Source organism: Patiria miniata, unplaced genomic scaffold, assembly GCF_015706575.1.
Source record: "Patiria miniata isolate m_02_andy unplaced genomic scaffold, ASM1570657v1 HiC_scaffold_25, whole genome shotgun sequence".
NCBI lineage: Eukaryota > Metazoa > Echinodermata > Asteroidea > Valvatida > Asterinidae > Patiria > Patiria miniata.
The window spans coordinates 5,248,777-5,273,208 of record NW_024037064.1 but is presented as its reverse complement, the minus strand read 5'-3'; the positions used below and the strand labels follow the sequence as shown (position 1 = coordinate 5,273,208).

General features: G+C 40.7%; 1 protein-coding gene across 1 annotated transcript; it reads right to left on the bottom strand.

Moving 5' to 3' along the window:
• Positions 1-18,424: 18,424 nt before the first annotated feature.
• On the bottom strand, positions 18,425-21,108 carry LOC119732862 (netrin receptor UNC5D-like). The gene is made up of 2 exons (XM_038206464.1): positions 20,962-21,108; positions 18,425-19,105 (listed from the first exon to the last, which is right to left on the bottom strand). The coding sequence occupies exons 1-2, from the start codon at positions 21,106-21,108 to the stop codon at positions 18,425-18,427; spliced, it is 828 nt and encodes a 275-aa protein (XP_038062392.1).
• Between the last annotated feature and the right edge of the window lie 3,324 nt (positions 21,109-24,432).

Sequence of the window (24,432 nt, the reverse complement as noted above, 5' to 3'; positions counted from 1 at the left end):
ACTACCATTTTTTAAATTGTTTTAACCCTAAAGGGGCCTGGTTATTTTGACCATCTCTCAGCCAGGGTGGGACGGCCCCCCCTAAGATCTCGGCCATCGAGTGACGAAAAATTTTGAAACTCGGCACATGCATAGAGCAACTCTTCCTAAACATACCCAAGAAATTTCATGACTATAGGTCAAAGGGTGTTGGAATTATGGCTAATTAATTATTCATATGTACAAATGGCAATTCTGCTTTGTGTACACGACGTATATGCGAAAATTCAGTTTTCACGGCGCGTAGCGCCGGAAATTTTTCGCTACGCGGCAACCCGTGGTCCGATTTTCTGTTTTTGGTATCAAAAGATGCGCAAAGCTATCACGGAAAATGTTGAGGGGGGGGGGCGGATTCCGCCCCCCCCCGGCCCCTTTAGGGTTAAAACCATTTACTCAAATCTGTATGTATAAAATGACACAAACGCTTTTACTGGAAAGCATTTGCTAAAAACCAAACGAACTTCTTTTTTTTTTTTTTTTTTTTTACTTCTTTCGCTTTTGCTATACTAAAAGCATTTGCTTCATTTCTTATGAAGTTAAAACGCCGAATGAAAAGAGGGAAAACTAATGATCTTTAAAAAATAACGTAAATCCCGGAACAGCTATATAAAAAATCACGTACAATTCAAAATTAACAAAATTAACGCAAGCTGCGGTAGTGGCCTAGGTCCGCCATCTTTCTTCATCTACTCCCCAATAAGTGGGGAGTGAAAAGCCTGTTCGTGAACACCGTACTCGTGCTTGTTCTCATTGAGTGTGCTCGATTACTTCCCTCAGCTTACTCGTGCCTGGCTCCTCACGTGATGACAGACATGCGCCGGGGAGCTAAATAAATGAACTGTTTCGGGTAAAGTTTCGTACAACTCGGAGCTGGAAAGTTGAACTTTGACATGACACTGAGGCTCCATCCGAATCAACTGTCTAGAGCCGCGCCCATTGAAAATAGCGGCGGGGACGCGCTGACAATAGACATATAGCCTTAGCTTTGGAAGCCCGTATCGGACACGGCCTTAGGTGCCCGTCGCCGGACATCACGTTGGCAGCCATGTTTATTGCAAGGCCTTATGGGGTACCCAAGTAACCGGCTCGGCTAACTCCTCATTCTTGCGTACGGAGACACAGCCTCGACTCCATGGGCGCGTGCGCATTCCTTCACTAACCCCTGGCCGTAATGTACACGTAAACGATGCTAAATGGCTATTCAGTACCGAAATACGAAAACGTATTACCGCCACACATTTATTATTGATAATGTCATGCCTAGTTTTTAGTATATGTCTATGAATCGAACGCACTCATTATTCGGAACCCCGTTATCGTGTTCATTCAACACGAGAACGTGGTTTCAGATACACCTTCGTGTGTGCCAGGTCGTCTGCACAAAAGAGGCCCTGATTATTGAAAGGCATTCATCTGCAATCAGTCCAACAGTAAAAACCACTTGCTACCATCATGCTGTATAGTGAATGATGAACAGTAACAGTATTAAGTATTCGCTTTCCCTGAATGCTATTATTCGTTAAAGTAAATGTTTTTGCTGTTTCCTTGAACTCCAAAGCATTTTCAAGTTTTTATTCAAACAATCAATGTGCTCCTGGTTGGACCGATTCGTCCAGTTACCTACTTACTCATCACGATCTCTGTCGTTGACATCATCTTGTATAATCTCTACAGCGTTTTCAAATTTTAACTCATGTAGATACTGTACCAATAACCTTATTCCCTTGTCTGTTGTATTGTTTCCGGGAACGCCAAAGAAGAGTTTAAGGAAATCGTACGCGTGAAAATTGTTTGCCTCAATGGCAACTCTGACAGATATGCCTGGCAAGCCGGCCACTGGGTACATGAGTCTTGTCCATCTGTTATCGGTGTCGAGATCATCACACAAGGACCGCACGGCTCTCTCTGACAATCCGCCGAAACAAGTGGGATTAACCTCTCCGTGAACCTTGATAAAGAATCCTTTGCAAAACTGTTCCTGGGTAATTTGAAAAGACATTGAATTTCGTTTTTTGTGACTTAAAAAGCCAACATTGTGGCCAAAAGGCAAAATCGGCAACATTTTCTATTGTTTATCGCTGATGTAATGAGTTGTTTTGCGGCTATATACAGCCGTGTGGTTGCGAAGGCAGATTTCTAAAGTTACGTAATACTTTATTTTGAATGAAACAACATGCACACAGACATATGTGGATGTTTGGCGGGTGAAATCTTCGAAAATTAAGACCGTATTTTCATGCGAATTTCAGGGTTTATTTCCCTTATAGTGATCCAACTATGTGCTAAAAATCGTTTTGATATGTTCAGTACTTTTCGTTGAAATTGGAAAAAAGGCCTGGTTACGTGCATATTTGAAAGTTGTAACACTGGTGTCTATGAAGTTGCGGTGCAAATATGTAGTTGGTTCACTTTCCTGCCGAACAAAATCGACACAGATTCATGTTTTTATTCGTGGATTTTATTCACGGATTTTATTCACGATCACGAGTAACACACTTAGCAGCAGAAGTTTCTGCTTTTCTCTCCATGGCCAAGGCCCTCCACATGTCCGCCTCCCCTCTCCAAGCTCATTGACAGCGACGGCGCACGTCGTTCAGAGCTGTCTCATGGTACGTGGATCTTGTCGCAAACTGTCCACCTCACGAATGACGTGGGTTCAAAAGTGAACCAACCGCATTTTTGCACAGCAACATCAAGACTACGGTGCTCCATAGTGCGTGACCCTGGAATGTAACCCAATGTATCATTGAAAAGCACAAAGCTTTGGCTTAAGATGATACCATGCTTTTTGCTGGTAAACATATAGTCTGGCCATAATAACCCTTTAAAGTAGGATTACCTTTTTGAGACACCCTGTACAGATTGTAGATTTAAGAAAGGCTGGTAATAAGGTTCTCAAAAGAATAGAGGAAAATCAACGTTTCAGACAGTTTGCTCTGCCCATCATCAGGATGAGTCTCCTGATGACGGACAATGCATACTGTCTAACTAGTTCACAAAAGAAATTGACCACGTGGTGCTGACATAAACGTTGTCGTATTGCTATCTTCATTAGGTCAACCTTCACATCTTATCAAATTTATTTGGGCTGAAATGCGCTTAAATGTGTCGGGACTTTGCCTTTGTATATTGTTTGGCGCGCATTCCTGCGCAGCTTCTCTTACGCATACCCTTTATAAATCATCTAAACGATAATCCAGAAAAACATTTTAGGGGACAATTTCCCCATACGCTACGTTTTGGTCGGTGATGTCTGTACGCTCTGCTGTATGAAGAACGGTGGATAATAGCGTCTGTTAACAGTCAGGAAGTTTTATTGTAATACAAAAAATTAAATGAAAATGTGTTACAATGCTTCTACTGTTTGCTTCATGGGTTGACTTTCGTTTTGTTTTGATGGAATCAGTAGAGAACATATTTATGTCAAATGAAACGACCAGTATGGTACCGCTCCTTTTAAACTTTTGAAACAATAGCAGAAAAAGCTTTCTCGATTAAATTTCTTTTTACAGACTACGCGTAGCCTGAGTTTGAGAAGATTCCAAGGCATGTTAAAGGTACATTAAGCGGCTGGGATCTCCGGTAATTTACATTATGCGTGGCAGCCATCTTATAGGCTATCTTTTGTTTTAATTCAGTAGCAAAGAACGCACGAAAGGTTCACTCATGCATTATTCTCTTAGATGGCTGCTACGCATGTCCATTCTTACTTTAATTTTTCGGGGTAGATATATGTCGTGACTTCCAGTTCTTTGTCGCAGAATAGATGAGTTACTCGTATGAGAAGTGTCAATATTCTAAAGAAACCTACTGTGGTGCGGGAATTGGTCGTATCAACTTACCTTGCAATAGGCACAGACAGCAGCTGCCCCTTGCTGAGAAAAAGGAAACATTAAACACATTGAGCTTCCATAGTAAATCTTGGCTCCTTGCGAATTGCAAATGTATTACATGTATTGCAAGTGCCTAGTAAGAATTAAGGGAGATATACTTTGCATACATGCCCTTTGTCACAAGTCCATCACAAAGTCCCAAATCAAGTCACAACTTTATGAACTGTGACAAAAGAATTCCCTTTTTATTTGTCATCCCATTTTACTTGTGGCAGGATTTGCAAATTTTGTGAATGGACTCGTGCTTTACTTGTGCATGAATTTGGAACAGATTTGTTGTGAACTGAAAACTGTCAACTAAGACATTAAATTGACGGTTGTGCAATGAACTTTGCGCATGACGTCAACATTTTAAAATCGAACGACACCCAATTCCATCTTCGTGCACAAACAATGGCAAAAGACGGTTGTATGAAAATCAACTTGTAAAAGTATCAGTTCGTGGACCATGGGTAAGAGAAAGGGTACTGTATTTAATCTACGAAAGTTTTTAATTGCATTTAGAAGCCTTTATTATATTTTGTTTTCAACTGAATGTTGGCACGACTGCAGAACGAGTCATAGATTTACTTTATACACTTAATTCATATTTAAAATGTCATCGTATTGAAGTTCGATTGTTGCCGTGGGCAAACCTGAGCGGGTGAAGAAAAAGAAAATGTTCTCTCTTCAGATAGTAGGATCGCTAAAAATGACAAGTGCATATCGTAAACAAACTTACTTTGCACGTACAGAGACCTTTACCTTCCGTAGACTGGACCGCAGGCTGAAAATACAAAAAAGGATTACTTTTTAGTCCTCAAGCAATTATGAGCACCAAACTCAACAATGAAGCGCATGCAAAATTCTCACAGTGTTTTGAATCGAAGGGTTAAGGAAACACTAAGGAAAAATTCGGACGGTAACAACAAATTTGGCAACAAATGCCTCCAAACTCCAAACACAATTTCATCCAATAGTTTTCTGCTTTATCTTATCAGCGATTTTACTAAACAGCCTTGCTGTAAATGAGGAAACTCACCCTTTGCTGAAGACCACCAGTACAGTTTTCCTGCAATTAATAAAACGTTTAACACAAAATAATGTTAGAAAGCAGCTAAACCTTGATATTGTGGTTGTAACGGCCGAACAACCACAAAGCTGCTCCCAAAATGTTTTTATTTGTATATTGGAGAGTATATATAATTCAATGATTTTTTTCCCAAAAATTGTTACTTGAAATTGTTATCTTTAATTATTGTAAGTGACACTTGATTTGTTTTTGACATTTCAGTAAGCACATCTTCGGTACACTACATGCATGATGCTGTGTGCTAAAACAATGGTACATGTATCATGTCTTACCATATTAAACAACTAAATATTTATAGCGTAAGAATATTAGAACAATATAACTGCACGATAATAATAATGTAACATAATTATCACCAAATGTTGCCTTAAGCTAAAATAACGTATCAACCCCATCAGATTGATAACTCGTGAAATATGGTAAATACATGTAGTGTCTCAAATCAACACTTCCGGTTGTACCGGAGGTAAGGGTCACACGAACTTGACATTCCAGACGGCACATTGTAAGGAAAATGGCTTGTAGAATGAAAACGTGTACAATACCTATAAACACTAGAATATTGTTCATTACCCACAGTTGACAATATACTACTAGCGTGTTTGCGAGGTTATCGACAGTTAATTTTTGAAGTAAGACTTATCAATTTATTTAATTTCTTTCTTTCCTGATTTGTTAAAATACTGTAAAGAAAATCCAAACTGAAACATAAAACGTGCAATTAAAATTTATTTAGAAATAAATGGATGACGTCATCGTGATGTCATTCCAGAAGTATTATACATACTCACATAATCTAACTACCCACCAAGTTTTATGACAAGTGAACATTCCATAATATGTTTGAAGAATCACATTTTTGAGAACGTCACGATGACGTCACACTTTTCTCCTAATGTTGGGTATATATCTATGTCCGTCCCACTTTTTTTGGAATTTAGTACATGTATGATTTGTTTGATGAAAACATTTAAAAATCAATTGAAAATCATATGATGACGTCATTATGATGCGAATTCAGTTTGTATCGATAGAACACCTTGACTTACTTGCTTCGGACTGATGGACAGACGAACTTCAGTTTCGTTCATCACATTTCCATCTACAGAACACTGGTAAGTATGAGCTACGCAAAACAACCCTTTGTCTTCGGAGTCCCCCGCTTTCAGTTTCAGGTTGAACTCTACATGGTTCTCATCGTAGTGTCGTATTTTTGTCTTATATATGATCTAATGAAGATATATTTGAAGTATATAGAAAAGTCAACCATCATTGTTACATCACTGGCAAAGCGTAAATATCTTAGAGATCTAAAGTCAGAATTTAAATTGTACAATACTTAAAAATGTATGCGTGGGACAAATACGACAAGAGCAACTCTAATTACAAAATTACTATAAATATTCAACCTTCATAATTATGATACCCTTCTTGAAAAAAGCACGTATTGAGATACTTCTTTGTGTTTAGAGGTACGAAACTTAACCATGATGACTTGCCCGAAATAATAATAATAAAAAAGCATTCAAGCATGATTACAACAATTAAAGAAGAACGGAAATCATTGCACTACACCAACCTGTTCAGTCTTTCCTTCTCCAATTGTCCAATCACCTTCAAGATCCAACACCCTGACAGCCAAGTTCCCACTATCCCAGAAAAACGGCAAGTTTCCGAAATAGGCCAATTTCTTTGTTTCCAACTCCCCCTCCTGTTGGACGACAATCTTTGCAAAAAAATAAAATTATATGGTGAAACACAAATTCGACGAAAACCTGTTCGTACAGTAGTCAGATATGCCTTCCTGCACGTCAGTAGAATTGCTAGAATATCCATCCTGATACTCTGGACCGGCTTCGCCTACAGGTTTGTGACATCACAGGTTACGGTTTAGACGCGCGCAAAGCAGTTTGGAGCAGGGGCCAGGAGCCAGTATAGTTGAACAGCGAATGGTTCGCGTTTTTATGTCACAACTTGATCATGAATCATTTCCAATGATTCTTTGTCACAACATGATCATGAATGATTTCCAATGATTCTTGATCAAAGTTGTACGGTGGCCCTGGAACGACATTTCAATATTGACCTTTTGAATATGAACCTTGTAACTTCTTAATATTGACATTGTACCTTCGCAATATGCACGTTGCACGTAGCTTAATATCGCATTGTGGAAGTTGTTCCTTCTTAATGTGAATGTTCCAACTTGTTAATGTTCACGTTCGATCTTGTCAATGTATACCATTGATCATGCTTGATGTCAACGTTGCACCTTGCTTCTTCGCAATATGAACCATGTACCTTCGCATTGTGAACGTTTGACCTTGCATCTTGTTCATATCATTGTTGAACCGTCCTCCTTGGCAATGTGAATCATGCATTCTAAAAAGTACGACGTCCTTGTCAAGCCCTAAAGTTAAACAACCAGTTATGATGGAGTTTCAATCTGACAACTGTTTCATGTCACTTAACCTGGGCGTCTACCTTGTAGTGAATTTTTATCATGAATCAAGACTCTCTGATTTATTTCACATATCTTTTATAATTCATGTTCAGGCTATTGAGCGCTGTTTCACTAGAAAAGATGTGTTCAATTCGTGAGACTAATTAATTTCTTGACGGTATACTCTCCGTCAATTACAATAATGCAAAACAGTGTTCTGTGATCACGTTAAGAAAGCTTTTATCATACTTTACATCCTTCAAGCCCTATTCAGATTTTTTTTGTGTTTTTAATCATAGTTACGAAAGATTTCCGTCGAGATCCGCGTATTTAATTAGTATAAGAGTATGATCTAAAGATGTAATTGAAAGGAACATCATTTATATGCGGTGGTACCGTTACGAAATAATATCCACGTCTTATAAGGCATGACAACAATAGTAAGAGCATACATTGATATTTATTACTTCGGGGAAATATCGGGGATTTCACCAACGGTCCCATTCCCGTCAATCATTGTAAAAGCGATAGCGCGCGGGCCACAGGTGGCTTCGGTCAATGATTTAATTGTTTATTCAGTGCATACACCCGCAACATACTCGAGCTTGTCTAGGGCCTAGACATTTTTATGGTTGAATGCACGATTACCCGCTGCAGCGATAACCCGCCACCGCGAGAGAGCACCGCATTACAACCTCACCGTTGCGTTGAGCGCGAATCACGTGTTGCCGGGGCACCCTATACGAAGTTGTTTGCTTGGAGTTCATGCATACATGACTGGTCGTCAGCCAATTGCGAATATTCTTCATGTTGCGGTCAGGCGCGGATATCCGGGGAGGGGGGGGGGGTATGTAGGGTTCAACTTAGCAGTAGCCCGAAAACCAAATGCTCGTCAAAACAGCGGGGATCCTCATACTATTAGGTAAGGAGCCCTGTTGGCGAGTCAAAAATTATTGGGATATGGCAAAGATGAAAGTACAGGAAGAAAGAAATCATTACATTCAGAAAGCAAATCAGTATAAATTTGTGTATAGTAAACGGTTGAAATGATTAGATCGGGTTATTTGAAACAATGACAAATTTGCTTCAGGATGTATGTTTTTACATGTATGCCCAACCTTGGGTTATGGTTAGCCTGAACATGAATTATAAAAGTGGGTGAAATAAAACAGAGCGCCTTGAGTCATGATAAAAATCACTACAAGGTAGACGCCCAGGTTAAGTGACATGAAACAGTTGTCAGATTGAAACTCCATCATAACTGGATGTTTAACTATAGGGCTTGACAAGGACTTCGTACTTTTTAGAATACATGATTCACATTGCCAAGGAGGACGGTTCAACAATGATATTAACAAGATGCAAGGTCAAACGTTCACAATGCGAAGGTACATGGTTCATATTGCGAAGAAGCAAGGTGCAACGTTGATATCAAGCATGATCAATGGTGTACATTGACAAGATCGAACATGAATATTAACAAGTTGGAACATTCACATTAAGTAGGAACAACTTCCAAAATGCGATATTAAGCCACGTGCAACGTGCATATTGCGAAGGTACAACATCAATATTAAGAGGTTACAAGGTTCACATTAAAAAGGTCAATATTAAAATGTCGTTCCAGGGCTACCGTGAAGTTGTTCTATATTGTAAACGATGTTTCACCCTTAAGGGGGTATTTCATGTGTGTCGGGTCCACGGAATGTTTATGAAAAAGTTCAAATGTGTGCTTTGCAATTTTGTCGCAACGTCCATTGAAGCACTGATTCTCACATAAGCACAAATACAACATAGGTGGAAAGTTTTGTGTGTGTTTTTTTGTAGAATATAGGCCTACGAACCTCTTCAACGTCTTTGTTGTCGTTCCAAACATGTACTCGAAATGCATACCGACGACATCCTGGGTCAAGGGGGCGTCCAAAGGCACCGACCTTCAGCCGCCTACCGGAAAGTTTGCCAACCAGATAAATTTCGCAGAAATGATCGATCAGGACAGTTACCATTTTCTCAGTTACTAATGCAGGATTTCTGTCCTCCCATTGACCGTCTTGTGAGTCGTCATGACGCTTCCTGACAACGACCTTGTCATATCTTTGATCTTTCAAATCAGCGTGATGAGGAAAGGAAAGCACCACGCTTTCTTCAAATCTCAACCTTTTGGGGCCACACTTGACAATTGACGAAAGTGCGACCTCTGTCAGCTCAACCGCATCATTCGGTGGTGGTGCAGTAGGGTCTACATAGATGTAGACTTGCTGAGGAGAGCCTGGAGCTATTGCACCACACGGGATGGTGAGGTGCACGCCATACTCATCCAGGGACAAGCTTCCACCCTTCTCGTTGAAATAGCCCATGGCGAAGTAGGGTAACTGGAATCTGCTATCCAACCGCTCACTTTCAGTTAGTTTCTCTGACAGCTCTTTGACTTCATCTAACACCAGGTGGAAATGGTTCAGCTGGTCTGACTTCTGCATTTCGGTGTTCTTACTAGTCTAAAACAGCAAGAGATGTTTCAATTTTTTAATTAAATAAATATTCAACTTAATTGAATTAAATTTATTATACCGGACAAAAACATCCTCTGGTTGGCCTTAGCTACAAGTTTCTGAAAATTGATATTCCAATTCAAGTTGTTTTCAATGGAGGTACCAGGATATTAAAGGTTATCGACCATTTCAACCCTAGTGCCATTAATGTAAATAGGTTCAATACCAGTCTTGCTTTTACGGAAGTCGAACACAGTTTCTTTAGTTTCAGACACATTCAGTGATAAATAATTAAGACAACACCATTTAACAAAATTAGCAACTTCTATGCGATAAACAGATTCATCAGAAATCAATCCCGTCAGAGAGGTGTCATCAGCATATTTAATTATAGGGCATGATGTATCACCGGTTCTGTGGTCACTGGAATAAAGTGAAAATAACACTGGGGACAACACACAGCCTTGAGGAGCTCCAGTACTAATATGGATGTTATTAGAAACTGAGTTCATAAATAAAATCCTTTTAATTCGAGCAGTTAAAAAATTGTTAATCCACAAAGAGATATGAGGATTGACACACACTCTATTCAATTTGTCAGTCAGTAAAAGAGGCTGAATTGTATTGGAAGCCGATGAGAAGTCTACAAACAAGGTTCTGACATAGTTATGAGTTTTATCCAAATGTTCATAAATGTAATGCACAAGTGTTAAGATGGCATCGCTCACACTGCCCGAACGATAGGCAAACTGGACAGAGTCAATGTAAGCCTTAGTCTGAACCAGGATAATATCCTTAATTACACTTTTAAAACATTTCATAACTGACCATGTGAGAGCAATAGGTCTAAAGTCATTTATAGCTGTGGGTTTGGGTATTTTTGGAATCGGTATGACAGTTGAGGTTTTCCAAATTTTGCGAATTATGTTGAAGTCCAGAGACCACTGAAATAGTCTATAAAATACATAAGACAGCTCTTTATGACAGGACCTCAAGATTCTCCCAGAAACACCATCAGGGCCTGATGCCTTGTTGCCCTTGATACGCTTGAAGGATTTCTCAATCGCAGGAACGCTGAGCTCAATCCCATTCGAGTCGTCTACTTGGCTCTGCAAATTGTCGCAAAGGTGGTTATTGACTAGACTGAAGTCAGAGTCATCAAAACGGGTGTAGGCCTAGAACCGATTAAGATCATTGGCGAAGGTGCCAGGGTCGCTGGTTGGAATATAGGAGTTAGCTTTCTTAACAATTGTGTTGGACTTTAGCCCTGTCCAAGCTTTTTTTTATCGTGCTGTCTGAAATTGTCCTCGGTGGTTTTTCCATATTTCTTCTTGCTTAGACAAAATTATGTTTGGTTATCTTCCTCTGCATTTTCCGCTTTTAAGTGAGATCTCCATCACGGAAAGCTTTGTGTTTCCTTTCCAGAAGGCAACGGATTTCTTTGGTCAATGTAATGTACATATGTGAAACCCATGGTTTCTAGCACATGTTGGATTATTTTTGTGTGTGTTGGACTCGTATAACACTCATTCCGTTTACCACGGGCCTTTGGGTCATATAGCAGCAGCTGTGGGGCATAAGACTGTCAAAGCTAATTATGGTCTTCAGTACTCTCTGAACTTGTAAGATACCGGGTACTTTGTATTTAGATAGAAAACAATTATAATCCCCACAATTTTTAAGTGAAAACAGAGAAAAAAAATTCTTTTGCTTAATTATTCTGATATATTTCTCTTTTTATTCTTCTTTTATATTTCTCTGCCAGTTGCTGTAAAACAATATAACAAAAGCCAAATAACTTCTTTTAGTATTTTCTCCCATTGCATTGTACTTTTTACAATTATATCCTGTCACATCGGTTTATTACTTTGAGGTCAGTTGGTGCATGGGAGTTGGTGAAATAAAAATATAATAACGTTGAATTAAAATACTACCAGTCACCAAAGAGTGTTTTTGTGTGGGTATTTTTATTCACTTTTTTGGTCAGATTTATTCTAGTTCGTTACTTTTCTTTTTCCTTTGTACTGGTTGGGAAGAGTGCATAGAAAATTCATCAGGGAGAATCAGTAATAGTTTAAGTAGGATGTTTATACTGAGTAGGGCTGTACCGGGGAGAGGTCTCTGTCTTTACTCTGTACTCGAGGTGTAGTCATCTTGTAGAGGTGCAGCTGCAGTGTGAAATCTCAGGAAACATTCCCCGGGACAGAGGTTCACTCCACACACCGGGCAACCTCGGCGGGTGCTTTTGGGCAAACCAATTCTGGTGGCGATGCTGTTCAGCTGGCACCATCTACACCATCGTGCAATCCTCCTGGGCATCTTGACATTGTAGTGGCCGGCACTATTGACAAGGGGGACAGGACGAGAGTCTGTACATTGGCGTGGAACAGTTCCTCTTGCGTCCCCTTCAATATGGGTGCTGGCAATGGCCAAGGAGAGTTGGCTGGTTGCCAACCTCATCGTCTTCGATGTTGGTGGGGTCAATTTCACTGTCACTGCCGCTTGTGTCTTTTCCCACATCAGTTAGGTGGTAATGCTTGTAGCAGATCCAAGCGTTCACTCTGGCCACATTAATCAAAAAGTTTCCACCATAGCTGAGACTTGCGAGAGCAGGTGTGTTAGGCTCTTAACTGGTCACCCATATCTAATCCGCCCATGTTCCTTGTGTAGTCAATTGCCGCTGTGGGAGCTGGGATGCACTTTGACTTAAGTCTGCCAGTCTTGCTGCTGGGGATCTTGCGTTTCAGAGTACATGTACGTGCTAAGGGATCGTGCCATCCTTGGTGGGCCGTAGAGAGGAGCATCATGACGCGACTTTCCTTTCACATGAAAGCGGTGAGATGCCCGTTCTGGCGTGTGTAGAAGGTACCACGCTTAGTGCGATTCATCTGCTTTATTTTGTGACGGTGAGGGTTGTTTTCTGCGGTGGAGAAGTCGCGAGGTAGTCCCTTGCTTCCCCTTTTTGATGGCCCCAGTATAAGTCTGCTTACAGAGTAATGTGCGAGCAAGAGGAACTTACGTGTAAAGTCTGTCGAGGAAGTGGTGGTAAACATTGAGATGATGCTTGGCACTGAACACTTACTGCAATGTCGACCATTTTCACTGCCTCCCCGACCGGGTGCATGATGAAGTTCAAGATGGCACCTGTCGCCGACTCAGCCAGCGCGTAGATTTTGAAACCAGTGCGAATTGGTTTCAAAAGCATGAAGAACTTCCTCACCCCAGCTTTAAATCCACGATACCTGATCATCGCCTCGTCAATTGTGAGGGTGCGGCATGGTTTGTATTTCTGCCAACAACGCTTGGTGACTTTCTTCCACAAAGGCTGGAGAGGAAACAGGGGATTGCTCTGTTTTGCCTGGTAACGTTGGGCTTTGTCACGTATAAGGCTAGGGTCTTTTTTGGGGTCATTGCAATTTTTGTGTTGGTATTTCGGGTCATTGTTCTGAGATCAGATAATTTCTTAGGCCAGAATGAGTCGACCAGTAGTTTTTGTAGCTTGACAGTTTTACAAGTCCCATCAGAATATACGAATGCCAAACAAGGCCTTGATTTCATGGATAGTTGTCACCTTCAGACAGTGAGAAGCCAATTTACGGTTTGTCCACTTGACGATAGAAAGGGGAAGTGTTAGGGGAAATAAATTGTAGAAAAACTCTAGTGGAGATGCCTTCTTGCAAAATGCGGGGCAGGGGGTTTCTTGCCTTTGAAACTTCTCACTCGGATATCGCTTAATGTGCGAGTCCAGCCATCCTCATCATGACGATAGTCTTGTTGGTAAGCATAAGGGGGATCAGGATCATTGTCCGAGCCTGCTGGCTGATATTTCTTGGTCTTCTTTTTCTTGGTCTCTGTCCATGGTGGGCTTGATGTGGATGGTGATAATGCTGGCGGCGATGGGGGCGGTTGCAATTCAGTGTCACATACCTCAGCTGGCATGTCCTCCATCTCTGCAGGGAAAGTCAAAAGAGACATGGGTTATTTTTTTTCAGTAAAAAGGAATTACATTTGATACACAAATGAATCATGTTTTAAATGAGCATTATTTTCCACATGTGACATTACTGAATTTGATACATACTATCAGAAGTTACGCATACTTTTATATAAGAACCCAAATCGGAACGGAAGGCGGAATGTTAAATGCCGAAGTTATCAGTGATGAAAAGCAGAGATTACACACAGGTACACTTATTCGAATACAAACGAGAATAATAATTCGAGTCAAGACCGAAGCATTATTTTTGGTCAGATTTGTGTATACATGTAGGAGGAAAAAAATGTCTTCTTGAAATGACAATGGCTTTTGTGGTATTTGTTCGAAAACATAGATATCTTATTGTAATGAGAGTAAGCATGTAACATGCAAATTAAAATTGTATGAAATGTTCATGCTTACTCGTCCATAACACACGTACTTTATGCTATTTTTTTTTTAATGGAGCACGTCACATTAGTTATGGAATATTTTTATAACTCGATAACTTTCGTTTCTTTTTGACTCACCCTGTAATGCCTGGGCAATCTCCCGTGTATACACAATGGGCAATGGCCGTTCATAAAGTGTACTCGCAGGAAGCTCAGCTAGTTGAGTAGAAGTATGACAAATTACACCGAATATCAGTGCACAGAATAAAAACTGACCCACCAGCATGGTCATTAAGGTTAGCATAATACCTCATAACATCTCAAAAAGGGTAACACTTACGAAAGACAGGTTAACAACATGACGAAAAGACCAAAAAGACGAGACAGAAGAAAGGCACACAGGTGGTCACCACGGTGCAGCGCCCTTAAATATGCCAATTTTATTGGCCATATTCCTGGTTTTACATCACCATTCATTGTAATAATTAATACCTTATACACAAATAAGAATGTCGTTTAGTTCTGTTGCAAAACATACGGTTGATTAAGAAAATTACAGTGAACACCCAACAAAGATAAAAGAACTGTTTCCCTAAGTGTTAGAAATGTTGCCACAGTGTATGAGAAAGAACGACTTGACAGGGTACATTAGGGTAGGGTCGTTGGTCCAACATTCTATTGGCAACTCATGTAATAAACGCAGTTGTTAAATATAAGCTGTCCTAGAAATCCAACCAAAAATGTCCAAGTTGCTTTATGTGAGTTGTCTGAAGATATTTTCGTATATCGCCCGGGTATTTCCGTGTATAAAACAGGTTTTATTTACCAGCCAGGCTTATCCAAACAAATTAAAAATGAGTTGATAATCAATATTCATAGCTTGCATTTAAAAAAAAAAAACTTGAAACTGAATGACGATTCAACTAATTTCTTTCGGATCGTACGAGGGGCGAGCATGATGGTTACCTAGGTGTATTCCAAAATTTGGGGTAATTTCCATTTCGGTTTCGCCTGGTATTTGTGTCCCTAACATGATGATTCCAGCTTAATATTACTTAATGTTTTCTTAATGATCAGAACATTACAATCATTTGATGATTAAGCCATAACGGAAACCATCCGATTAGTATGACAGCCACCGCACAAGTTAAACGTGTGTTATATGAGCATCAACAAAATGCACTCTAATTTTGGTGTTCACGAAATCAATGTTTTTTTCACCGGACATTTGGCCTCCATAAAATCAAATAGTGGTGAACCAGCCATTATGCAAACTATACATTTGCCATTTTAAGGGCGAATTGTAAGGGTTTTGGGGCTTGGTTATTCCTGGTTCAAATAAGAACTCTCTATACCATTTTGGGAAATTGTTACTGAAAAAAAATTATCCGAAATTTTAAGGGCAGTTTTTTTTTCATTTTGAGTGGGCACATTAATGCTCAAGGGGGCACATTAACGTCAACAAGAGGGGCACTTGGGTAAATTTGGGGAGGGGAGTGCCCCCAGTCCCCTCCCCCCCCCCCCCCCCAAGGTTCCGCCGCCACTGCTGCTAAGGATTTGCATCTGGCGTTGTTAGGCAAATTTAATCCAATTATGTACAGTGACGCTAAAACAGAGCAGTGAAATCAATGCACCCAAAAACATGGCTTTTTAACATTCTCGTTTTTTAAAGAAAACATGCTCAGTATGATTGGAAAGTTAAATTATAACAGAAGAAATTCTAAACTTCGTGTCAGTGAAAAAATTGCAATTATTTTTGCCGAAACGTCAAAGCTGACCTAAAAATCGTAGAAAAATCGTTCGAAAAGGTCCCCAAATCTTTTTACTTATCTCAATTTCTAGGAATCCTCCCAAGTTGTCATTTCACGAGCAGTTGAACACTAATATCATCTCAGTATATCCCGAATTTCAGCTCAATCTGTTTTTGCAAACGCTAATGTTACACCTTGAGCTTTCTCCAAGGCAAATTTTTGAAAAAGGGATGGCACATCCCATTCAGTGACACTTCTTCTCTGGTGACTTGTATGGCTTAATATGAATTTTAAGCATGAATTTGTCTTTGCCGGTTATGTCTGATTAAAATTTAGAGTGGGCGGACATAAGAGATTGAGTGACTATGGTAGGTTGGGTGATCAAATGTGATTAAGGGTGGGAACAGAGGATTATTTTCGCAAGTCCTCTTGTTAGCTCAATCTGTTTTTGCAAACGCTAGTGTTACACTTTGAAATATCTCCAAGGCAAATTTCGCTGAACTAGGATTTTCTGACGACAAAAAAAACCGATTTCTGGCACATTGTTCGATCATTATGATATGGTCTTCCAAACGGGAGAGAAAGATTTCGCCTGCGAACATTGATATGTCTGTGTGCATGTTGTTTCATTCGAAATAAAGTATTATGTAAGCTTTAGAAATCGGCCTTCGCAACCACATGGCTGCTTGTGCTTATTAGAAAACAATTAGCTTACAACGTTTGAAAATATCGGACAAAAGAATTATTTTTGTGTCAGTTGTGCAAAAATCTGTGTCGTTCCAATGTATAGTTAAATTTCACGCAGTCCCCAAACCTACAAACTACCTTTCGGTGCGCTCATATGCATGGTTACCACCATATGTCTCATATAAAACTATTTACTGGACTTATGGTGTAGGGAACTACAGAGTTTTTAACCAATAAGCTGTTTCCCAAAATTCGTAGTTGCATAGGTCCTTTAAGACTGTCGAGGAAAGACTATACCCAATAGAGCTGGTTCGCATAACATTGTAACCACTCTAATTCACAAATTACAGTCAGTCAGTGAAATTGGGAGCAAGTCGAATTCAAAGGTGACAGTAAGTCAGCGAGAGATAACAGCAAATCTAAGTCACAATTGATATGTGTCAGTACGTCAATCAGGATGGGCTAGCAAAATGACCAAATTTAGAAAGCAAATATATTGTCCACATTAACAATTTCTGACTCGTCGTCCTTTATCATTTGTAAATATGTTGGGAAGCAACTAAACTTAGCCACTGACTTACTTGCATTGGACGGATCGACAGAAGAACTTCAGTTTGGTTCCTCAAATCTTGAGTTGGAGAACACTGGGACGTACGAACAACGCAGTACAACCCTTCCTCTTCTGAATCCCCCGCCTGCCGTTTCAGGTGGATCGTTACGGAGTTCTCAGGATAGAGTCGTATTTGTTCGTCACTTATTATCTAATGAAAATTTATTTGAATTAGAAAAGTCAAACATTACTAGCTAAGCGCAAAAGAGTGACATATCTGTGAGAGAACTATGGACAGAATATTAGTTTTACAATACTTTAAAATGCATGCATGGGATAAATACGAAAAGAACAACTCTAATCACAAAATGACTATTAATGTTCAACTGTCATACGATGTCTTTCTTTAAAAAAAATATTCAGATACTTTTTTATACTTAAAAATACGACTTCTAGAAAGCAACTGTAACCACGACGAGTTACCCAAAATCAAAACCTTGCAAGCATCATAACAATAATACAAGAAGAATGGAATTTATTGCACTAGACCAACCTGTTCAGTCGCTCCTAGAATTGCCCAATCACCTTCAAGATCCAACACCCTGACAGCCAAGTTCCCACTATCCCAGAAAAACGGCAAGTTTCCGAAGTAGGCCAATTTCCTTGTTCCCACTTGGCCCTCCTGTTGGACGACATTCTTTGCAAAAATGACAGTTACATGGTGAATTACAAATGCGACGAAAACCAATTGGTAACAGTAGTCAGATCTGCCTTCCTTCATGTAGTTTGCTAAGTTTGGTGACATCGCTAGATAAGATAGACGCACCGCGTAGAGTAGTTTAGAGCAAGAGCCAGAAGCCGTGTATAAAACATAGTTGGACAAGTAATGGTTCGCATTTTTATGTCTGAACTTAATCATGAATCCAAAGTTGTTCTATATTTGAAACGATGTTTAACCCTTGAGGTTATTTCGTGCATGTGGTCCACGAATGAGTGGGTTTTAAAGTCATGGAATTTTCAGGAGAAAAAAGGACAAAATTTATGATTTGCAATTTTGACCAAATATCAAATGAAGCATTGAGTCTCATGTAAGCACAAATACAACGTAGGTGAAAAATTTTCTAAATTGTTTTTATCTGTAGAATATACGTACCTCTTCTATGTCTTTGTCGTCGTTCCAAATATGTACTCGAAATGCATACTGACGACATCCTGGGTCAAGGCGGCATCCAAAGGCACCGACCTTCAGCCGCTTACCGCTACCGGGGGTAAGTTTGCCAACCAGAACATTTTCCAGGAAACGATCGATCAGGACAGTTACCATTTTCTCAGTTACTAATGCAGGGTTTCCGTCCTCCCATTGACCGTCTTGTGAGTCCTCATCACGCTTCCTGACAACTAGCTTGTCACATCTTTGACCTATCAAAACAGCGTGGTGAGGGAAGGAAAGCACCACGCTTTCCGCAAACAACAACCCTTTAGGGCCACACTTGACACATTGTGAAAGTGCGACCTCTGTCAGCTCAACCGCATCATTCGGTGGTGGTGCAGTAGGGTCTACATAGATGTAGACTTGCTGAGGAGAGCCTGGAGCTAGTGCACCACGCGGGATGGTGAGGTGCACGCCATACTCATCCAGGGACAAGCTTCCACCCTTCTCGTCGAAGTAACCCACGGCGATGTAGGGTAACTGGAGTCTGCTATCCAACTGCTCGCTTTCAGGCAGCTTCTCCGTCAGCTTGTTGACTTCATCTAATACCAGTTGGAGATGGTTCGGCTTCTGTGACCTCTGCACCTTGGTGTCCTGGCTGGTCTAAAACAAGTTTATAACAAACAACAAAATCTTCAGTTTTACAACAGAAAAGATGAAATGATTGGCCATAGTCGTTATTTAAAAGGGTTATTTGACCCTAAAATGGCCGGGTTATTTTGACCATCTCTCAGCGGGGGGGGGGGGGGGGGGGGGGGGATTCCACCCTCAACTTTTTTCCGCGATAGTCTTGAAATTTGTTTTTCCGCGACCCGAGCTGTTAGGACATGTTAGCCTTGAGCATCTTTTGATACCAAAAACATAAAAACCGGGCGGATTCCAACCCCCCCCCCTAAGATCTCGACCATCGAGTGACGAAAAATTGTATAGAGCAACATGCATAGAGCAACTCATTATGAACATACCCAAGAAATTTCATGACAATTCGTCAAAGGGTTTTGGAATTATGGCTAATTAATTATTCATATGTACGAATGGTAATTGTTGTCTGTGTACACGACATACATGGGAAAGTTCTGTTTCACGGCGCGTAGCGGCGGTCCGATTTTTATGTTTTGGGTATCAAAAGATGCGCAAGGTTCAAGGCTAAAAAATAATAACAGCTCGAGTTGCGAAAAAAATGAAGGTTATCGCGAAAAAAAGATGGGGGGGGGGGCAGATTCCGCCCCCCAGCCGGCCCGTTTTGGGCTTAGGGCATTACAATGACATATCGTACAGAATCGGGAAATCTTATAGAAACAAAAATACCTTTAGAGCGGTTTGTGACGCCATCAATGAAGAAGTTCTTCCAATAGAAATGGGTGAATCTTGTGCTTGAATTTTTTGATCTTAAACAAAAAAGGAAATAAGTGGTGAGACTCATTGTTCTTAGTCAGGGATGTTAGGGCGTTATATAGGGGCTGTTTGGTTCAGATTCTTCCAAAAGCACCAAATTCGGCACAGATGTCGTCCATACTATACTATTTTGATTTTTGACGGGCGCCAAGACGGGCGCCCCACGGGGACGCCATATTGGCAAAATCCAATATGGCCGCCATCCAGGTCAGAGGTCAATCGAACTAAACGAGCTAGAATCATAATAATACCACTTTTCAGGTATTTTGGGGGTCAAGCAATCTGAATCTGATGTTATTTTAAAGATTTGAGGCAAGACAGACGCCCCAAGGGACCACCATATTGGCAAAATCCAAAATGGCCGCCACATACCGCAGTTAAAAAACTAAACTAGCTAGAATCATAAGTAATACAACTTTGGAGGGGTTTTAGGTGACAACGAATCTGAATCTGAGGTTATATTTTAATGATTTGATGCAAGATGGATGCCCAAGGGGGCCGCCATATTGGAACAATCCAGGCCGCCTGCCAAGTTAGAGGTCAGTCACAGTTAAAAACTAAACGAGCTAGAAGCATTAATGATACCATTTTACGGGGTTTTTCAGGGTCGTAGAATCTGAATCTATTGTATTGTATGTCACATTTTTGACTTATCATTGAAGACTATTGTTTGAACTATTTTTATTAAAATATTTGGAGATGATATCTGCAGTGACAAAATGCTATATGCCGCTGTGTGCGTTTGAACGGAGCTGTTTATTTACAATATGCACTTCTATCGGTACCAGTGATTGATATTACCACCTTTACATTCTGGCTCGCCCTCTATGATGCCCGGCCAGAAATGAGTACTCTACTGGTCATCACTACCGTCCAATATGCAGATGTCTCCATAATTGGTAGAGGACCACAGTGCACGAGAATGGCGCATGCCACTCAAGCATCATTGAGAGTGTGGTCCATAGTGGTTGCCATGTACTGGTACCATCTTTGTGCCAACCCCCCTCGATGAAGTCAGGAATTTCCTGCTGGACCGAGGTGGCCTGTAGTAGCGGTTGCTTTACATGTTCAAACAGCATGGCAGGTAGCTGGGATGCTTCCAGCAAGCTGCTTCCAGTAGTGAAGAAGCGATGTCTGGCCCATTTGACACTTGCATCTGCACCACACCCCTTACTCCGCATGACATGGCGAAGCAAGACGTGTCGCACCATGTTATGCTTTGGAAGAGGGGTGGTGCCAAGGACTTTGTCGGACCAAGATCGGAGTAGATACTATGGACTAGTATGTTACTGTACTTTTCACCACTTCCGAAGCCCACCCAGAGCTCCAATAGGCCAAGGATCTCCAAAACAGCTTGAAAATTCTCGAAAGTGATCGCAGTGACTTAACTCTCAATCCTTCACTTTAGGCTCAGTGGGTCGCATAACGAATTACTCCGGTGTGCCCATTACATTTTTACAATGCTCTGAGTAGGCGTCTGCTTGACCAGGTAAAGTGACGTGAGAGGGACTTAATGGGCGTACCTCGTGCCGATGATGTAATGCTCATCGTGTTTAGACTGTGAGCGAATGTCAGGACCTCAGCCTGAGAAAGGACAGTGGCCCTCCCAGAGTGAGGTAGGTGCTTCCCTATCACATTGATGAATCTTGTCTTCAATGTGCAGCACGCTGTATGCCCATCATAGGTACAAACTTGTCTTCTCCTAAAAAAAAAATCGGTGGTATTGACTTTTGAAGGCAGTTTGATAAAATCATACAGTACGTGACTGATCCAAACACGTTGGTCTGGCCTGGGTTGGGGGATTCAGTGCCCTGCATCGTGCAGTTCCATCGCGTGCTTGAACATTGAAGATGTGGATGCGGCCGTGTCTAGGAATAGGGCCTAGACCCTGATTTCGGCATGGGGCTTTGCCAACTGGTTTGCTAGCACTGATTTCATTGTATGCCAACCAGGCGATGATGTCACCATCTGCGAACTTGCCTTGCTTCAGCAAGCTGGTACATATGCCATCTAAGCCTCATCCTTTTTTGACCTTGTGAACTTGCACATCAAGGGATGGACTAACTTCGCTTGTCAAGTCTGGGTACAATGACGTGAGTTCAATTGGGGGGGGGGGGGGGGGAGGTTGGACCACAGAAGAGTCAGGTAGCTTTGGAGTTGATGTGTCGGAGAAGTCAAGCTTGATGAGCCCGCTTCACTGCAGGGTTCTCATGCGAGAAATGGATATTTACGGTTTGGGCATATCGCTGGAACTCACCAAGTGAGAGGTTGCCCTGAGCCTTGGTTATCTGTAATCAACATCTTGGGTGGTGAGAAAATGAAACGACCGTTGGGTGATAGCACCACCCATCCTCAGCATGGCGGGCACACACCACACGCACCTGTCCATCCTTTTAATAACTTAGGACAATTTTCTCGCTCCAATTTAAGATTGTTTCTGTGGCATGTGTATAGATGTAACACTTTTCGACATGTACAGCTAATAGGAAAAGGTTTTTATATGGAATGACGCACCAGAAACAAGAGCTTTTACCGGAATGATCTCGAGTGGCCAAACTTGACATCAAATCATTAAAATAACATCAGAATCAGATATTTGGACCCCCCCCCCCCCAAAAAAAACACCTGTAGTTGTATTGTTTTAACTGCGAGTACCTCCAACCTGGGTGGCGGTCATTTTTTCTTAATATGGCGGCTCCTAGGGCATCTGTCTTGCCTCAAATCATTAAAATGACATCAGATTTAGATTCTGTGACCCCGAAAACCCATTAAAGATGGTATTATTTAGGAGTTTAGCTTGTTATTTGTTCAACTGTGATATATATGTGGCGGCCATTTTGGATTTTGCCAATTTGGCGGTCCCTTGGGGCATCTGTCTTGCCTCAAATTGTTAAAATAACATCAAATTCAGATTGCTCGACCCCCAAAATACCTGAAAAGTGGTATTATTCATGATTCTAGCTCGTTTAGTTCGATTGACCTCTGACCTGGATGGCGGCCATATTGGATTTTGCCAATATGGCGGCCCCATGGGGCGCCCGTCTTGGCGCCCGTCAAAAATCGAAATAGTATGGTATGGACAATATCTGTGCCAAATTTTGGTGCTTTTGGAAGAATCTGAACCAAGAATCCCTAAGACATCCGACTATATGCCGTGAGAAACATTTTATGTTCCCAGACACAAAACCGCTTGACCTTTACTTCCGGTGTTACCGAAAGTGCAATAAAAACTGAATATAACTCAAAAGCGGAAGCAATTTACTAAAAACACATGTATTATGAAAGTGTTTAGTGAGAAATGCCAGACACAAAAACAGTGTGATGACGTCATCATCCGAAAGGGCGCCCCCTAGCGGCACATAAAATATTGTTTCTTTTCTTAACTTTAAAAACCATAGGTTGAAATTTTACCAAATCGACCCTCGATATTCTTTGATAAACCACAGATAACTTGGCAAGGATTCATATTCATGACGTTATCAGACCGGAATTTACTTTTATGAAAATTTGGCAACGATCATATTTTAAATTTAATACTATCATTTGATCCATGTCGTATATCTTAGCCCAAATAACGATATCATTACAATGTTCACCTTTTGCTTTCAAATACGGTGACATCATCCAATCGGAAGTTCGGTGTTATGAATACATACACTGATATTTTCCAAAATTTCATACGTTATTTAACTTCACAATGAACATCCACTCGAACTAAATCAGTACTCACTTCCCGTTTTTGACTAATGACGTTATCAAGCCAGAAATAACTTGTATGTGTGGATGGAATGTTAACTGAAATTTAATTGATTGTCCTGGAAAGGATTTAATTTCTCGATCCTTTGTTCTTACATAAATATATTCATAACTTAACTGGACAGTGTTTTATAAAATAGTTGTCTACCCGACAACTCTGCATTTGTAGCAACAAACGCGAATCTCTAGTTTATGTTTGTTCTAATTCAAGTTGTATGCTAATTCAGTTGTTTTAACACAGTCTTCCCTTTGTCTTATGTTTGTGTTCAACTTTCATCATCTTATTCTCAATCCAGTTTTATATATGTATTTACAGGGTGAGTCAAAATGAAAGTGACATGGGTAAAGGAATTATTCTTCTTCAAATGCAATTAAATTTGACACACCAACAAAGCATACACGTACACATGGGCGTCAATCCGGGGGGGGAGGGGGACATTGCCCCCCCCCCCTCTTTTTGAAGGGTTGGGGACACAATATCAAATGTCCCCTCCCCCAGATTTTTGAACTCGTGTCTCATTTACAGGGCCCTATTATGTACTACAATGTATCTTTCACTAAGGAAATATTGGTTAAAGTGGTCAGAAATTGCCTCACTAGATCATATCACAAAGCATTTAGAATCCAAAATGTGTCGGGGCCCTTAAGCGGGCCCCAAACCCTATGCCTTTAGCTCAGAAAACCCGAGAAAATTGTTTAAATCATTATCTTTTGACAAGGAAATATTGGTTAAAGTGGTCAGAAATGGCCTCAAATCGCACCACAGAGCATCTAGAATC